Genomic DNA, 4,025 nt, shown 5'->3' on the forward strand with positions numbered 1-4,025 from the left:
CCCTGGCCCCGAGGACTGCATGACGATCCTGGCCAACAAATCGAGCGAAGGCACCCGCGGCACGCCGCCGCCGCCACTGCCGCCGCCGAGCCCGGCGGCTGCATCTGCCATCGCGGCGAACGACGCGGACGCCGCCAGGCCGCCGGGCCCGCCGTCCGAGGTAGGGGGCGCCTGGTTGGCTGCTGCGGCCAGGTTTGTGGCCGAAGGGATGCGCTTCAGAAACTCCTGGAAGGCGGCCTCCGAGTCAGTGCGCCCCATGCCCGCCTGGCCCAGGCGGTAGAGGCCGCCGACGAGGTCGTCCACGCTGAACGACCGCTCCATGGCTGGCTGCTGCCGCCGCCGGCGCGGGCGCAGGCGCGGTGCGCGAGGCTCGCACTGCTTGCGGTGCTGCGGAGCCGGACTAAAGGGCGGCTGGCACGCCGCAGCTGCGCGGAATGCTGCTCTGGATGGTGCGGGGTGGGGCGGCGATGGGGTTTGAGCAGTTGCAATCACGCCCAGCTGGAGCGCGCAGACTGCAGCGGTGCTGCCCGCGCAATTCCTTTGAGGACGCGCGAGGCGCCGGCGACAGGTTCGCATGAGGCAGGGTGGGACCGCGGCGTGCAGCGTGAACCTTGCAGTGTGACCCGTGCGATATAATGCTCCTGGTGGTGCACCAAGCCATGGGAACCAATGGGTGCCCGCGGCTGAAGCCTTCGCACGGACGCCGTCAGCTGACACACCTGCGTGAGCTTGCAGCTTCACCCTATAGCCCAGGTCCGCTCGGCTGGGTGGTGGCGGGGTCCAGCTGCTGACGAGGCCACCTTGGGCATCAACACAGGTGAGCTGGCACAGGTTGCGAGTTCTCGACGATTTGTTCCGCGGCTCAGATATCACACTCGTAAAATTCAACTGGAATGTTTTGATCTCAACCTAAGCGAGACAGAGGGTGCACACGCGGAGCAGGCGTGAAAGCACTGTTGGGATCATTGGAGAGGGGTGCTCTTCAATGATGGGCGCGGGAGATTGCAACTATCTGCAATTCAAACCCCACACGCTGCGGCACGGCGCCGACGGCATCGTCCGCGGTCAGGTGAACACCGCCACCGACGCGGTCCGCTGCAGGCCAGGCCGCGGTCCTCGAAGTTTACCGTGCCAACAGGGTGGTTTTCATGACGGTGTGAATAATTTGACCTCACTACGCCTTATCCTCACGGTTCCCGCTCCATTTTCCACCGTCCTCTGTTTTCACCACAATTGATTCGTGCAGGGCCCCGCCCTCACACACACACACACACACACTCATGAGCAGTTGCACACATGAGTGCGTGCAAATACACATACACACACACTCTGATGAACACACACACGCACACACACACACACACACACACATGCGCGCGCGCGCGGGTGCGGGCGCGCACGCATCACCGCATCGCCTGGTTTGCTTTGCCCTGTGCAATACCCATACTCGCCGCCCTATCTACAAAGACAAGCTATGCTGTGTGGGGAGATTCGCGCACATTACACAGCAGCCAACACAGCAGGGGCTCACGCCGCGTAGGCCTTGTTGAGCACGACGCCCTCAAACTTGGTCTGGAACCAGCGGGTCGCGTCCTCCTTGGTCACGCGGTGCTGCACGCCCACCCTGGAGTGCACGCGGCGGCGCCGGGCGACGCGGTAGCCGGGGCGCTCAAGGCACACGTAGAAGTCCATCCCTTGGCACAAGAGGGGCGTTGATGGAGATGAAGGTGGGGGGAAGAAGTGTGGGTGCAAGGCCACGTGGATGTGTTGCAGGGGTGTGGCACAGGCGGGGGACCTGCACGGTGGCTGTGGTGGATGATGAAGCAGGCGCGTCAACACAGCGGCAGCTGCATGCAAGATGTCCCCAGAGCCAGCAGATTGGCGGCGCCCGTCGTGGCGGCGCCACCGCCAAGGGCTAGCCCCGGGTTTCGATGTCGCACCACGCTCATACTAACTCGCATTGGCAGTATATGCGGGCTGTAATCAGTTTAAACTGGTGCTTTGCCGAGCCTGACCCCTCCATGTGCAGCCTTTGACCCTTTGCCTCGCTGGTAGCGCAGCTACACGCCCCCCCTGCGCACCGTAGATGCCCGTGGAGGGGTCGTACTTGATGCCCAGGTCGATGTGCTCGCTGATGCCGAAGCCTGGGGTTAATGCAGGAACGACGATGTGAGCGTGGTGCGCTCAAGTGATGTGTGCGTATATGTGTCAAGGGAGGGCGCTGTGCAGTGTGAGTTTGAGTGGATGCGTGTGTGTTGTTGGGCAGGGAAGAGCGAGAGGGCCAAGCCAAAGTCATGCATGCGCCCGCCATGCATGTGTTGCAGCCTGGACGCCTGGCAAAGGCCGCTGGCCACCAAACTGCGACCCTGTGCTGCGGCTACATCTATCCTGCGCCCACCGAAGTTGCCGCTCTCGCTGAAGTTCTTGCGGATGAGCTCGTACTCCTTCACCTTGAGGCCCGCATCCTGGGCAACAGTGCGTGGTGGACAGGGGGTGCAGGGGGGGGGTCTGAGGGTGAGATCATGACAGCTGACAGTGCACTGCGCCTGATCGGCAGAGTACTTGCGGGGGTTGCAGGGATGCAACGTGGTGTCAGGTGTAACGGGGATGAGATATGCGAAATGAGGGCGACTGGACGTCACATGGTGCCAGGAATCATTCAACTCCCGTGTTGTGCAACTGCTTGCAGCTGAGATGCTGCCTTCCATTGACAGAATTCTGAAATCTGCCGAAGTAAGACCATTGGGGCAGCCACGCCTGGCCAGTCACGCGCTCCTACTTCAGCATTGTTGCTGCAAGAGACACGATCCCCAGCCCATATGTGCCACGACCGCTGGCGTGACGGTGACTGTGAGCCTCTTGCTGTCAAACGACGCAACTGCCGACCGATGCACCACCTGCCACCTCTGCTGCTGCCAGCCCTCTGGACCCCTCGTTCTACTGCCTGATGACCAACCAGCCACGCACGGCACAGCCTCCACTGCTTGCCGCTACTGCTGCTTCCTGCAGCTTCAGCTGCGATTGTGGCTGCTGCAAGGCTGGTGCCGCGCCGCCTACAGCCTTGGGCAGCCTCAGCGGTGCCCACTGTAAGAGCCAACCGTGTGCCAGGCCTCGGTGTGTGTTTGATCCCGATGGCCCCCACCAATCTCTGCAACCGCAGCGGCCGCCGCCCATGACAATGTGCCGGCATGCGCAAAGCATGACAGGCCGCCACCACCCATTCCCCCGCTCACCAGCAGCTGCATCGCCTTCTCGCCGCGGACGGTGACAGAGCATGAGATCTTCTCGTTACGCCGGATGCTGAACGAGCGCACCGTGTACCTGGCCTTGCCGTACACAGGCTGCTGTCCGGTCAGCTGCTCCAGCACCTGCGGTATGCGAGGAACGAGAGGCGCAGCAGTTCGATGGCGAGCGAGCAGCAGCACCCGCTGCAGCACCGCCGCATCCGCCGCAGCATTGTCCGCTGCAGCTGGTCACGCCGGTTCGACGGGCGGCTGCCAGCCAACCCAAAAGGCTTCCATACCTTGGCCGCCTTCTGCAGACGATCACCAGACTCGCCCACGCAGATGTTGAGCACCAGCTTGGAGACGCGGATCTCCCTCATGGGGTTGCCCGCCTTGGCGTCGTTCTGCGAACATCAAAGCATATCACATGACCTCGCAGCTCTGCTATACACGGTGCTACTGGGAGTCGCCAGTGGCTGCACTTGCTTGGCGGCCAGCCCTGCGCGCAGCAGAAGACGCGTTAGCTTACCACCATGGTGCTCCCAGCTGCCCGTACGAGACGCTTGCTGCTGGCCGAAAAGAGGCAGGAGCAACAGTGCGCCACGGGCAAGTCCCTACGGTGTCGTGCTGTGTCGCCACTAGCAGGCGGGCGGCTGATGCGGGACCTGCACGCCAGCAGCAGCCCTAGGCGCCTTGGTTCAGGGTTGAAAAGCATACAACCTTGAAGTTTGGGGCACCACGCTCGCAACGGTTGCTGTGCTCGCATCAGCACGCACGAATAAGTTGACCGTTGTGCTTGAC

General features: G+C 62.7%; 1 protein-coding gene across 1 annotated transcript; it reads right to left on the reverse strand.

Annotated features, from left to right (window-relative positions):
* Positions 1-1,531: 1,531 nt before the first annotated feature.
* On the reverse strand, positions 1,532-3,759 carry MNEG_10198 (60S ribosomal protein L11; the record flags this gene model as incomplete). Its single annotated transcript, XM_014041329.1, has 6 exons — positions 1,532-1,694; positions 2,082-2,144; positions 2,399-2,465; positions 3,234-3,368; positions 3,524-3,628; positions 3,754-3,759. Coding segments are annotated over 6 exons (539 nt in total), but the record flags the coding sequence as incomplete, so codon positions are not given.
* Positions 3,760-4,025: the final 266 nt, after the last annotated feature.

Source organism: Monoraphidium neglectum (genome assembly GCF_000611645.1).
Source record: "Monoraphidium neglectum strain SAG 48.87 unplaced genomic scaffold scaffold02219, whole genome shotgun sequence".
In the NCBI taxonomy this organism is placed as follows: Eukaryota; Viridiplantae; Chlorophyta; class Chlorophyceae; order Sphaeropleales; family Selenastraceae; genus Monoraphidium; species Monoraphidium neglectum.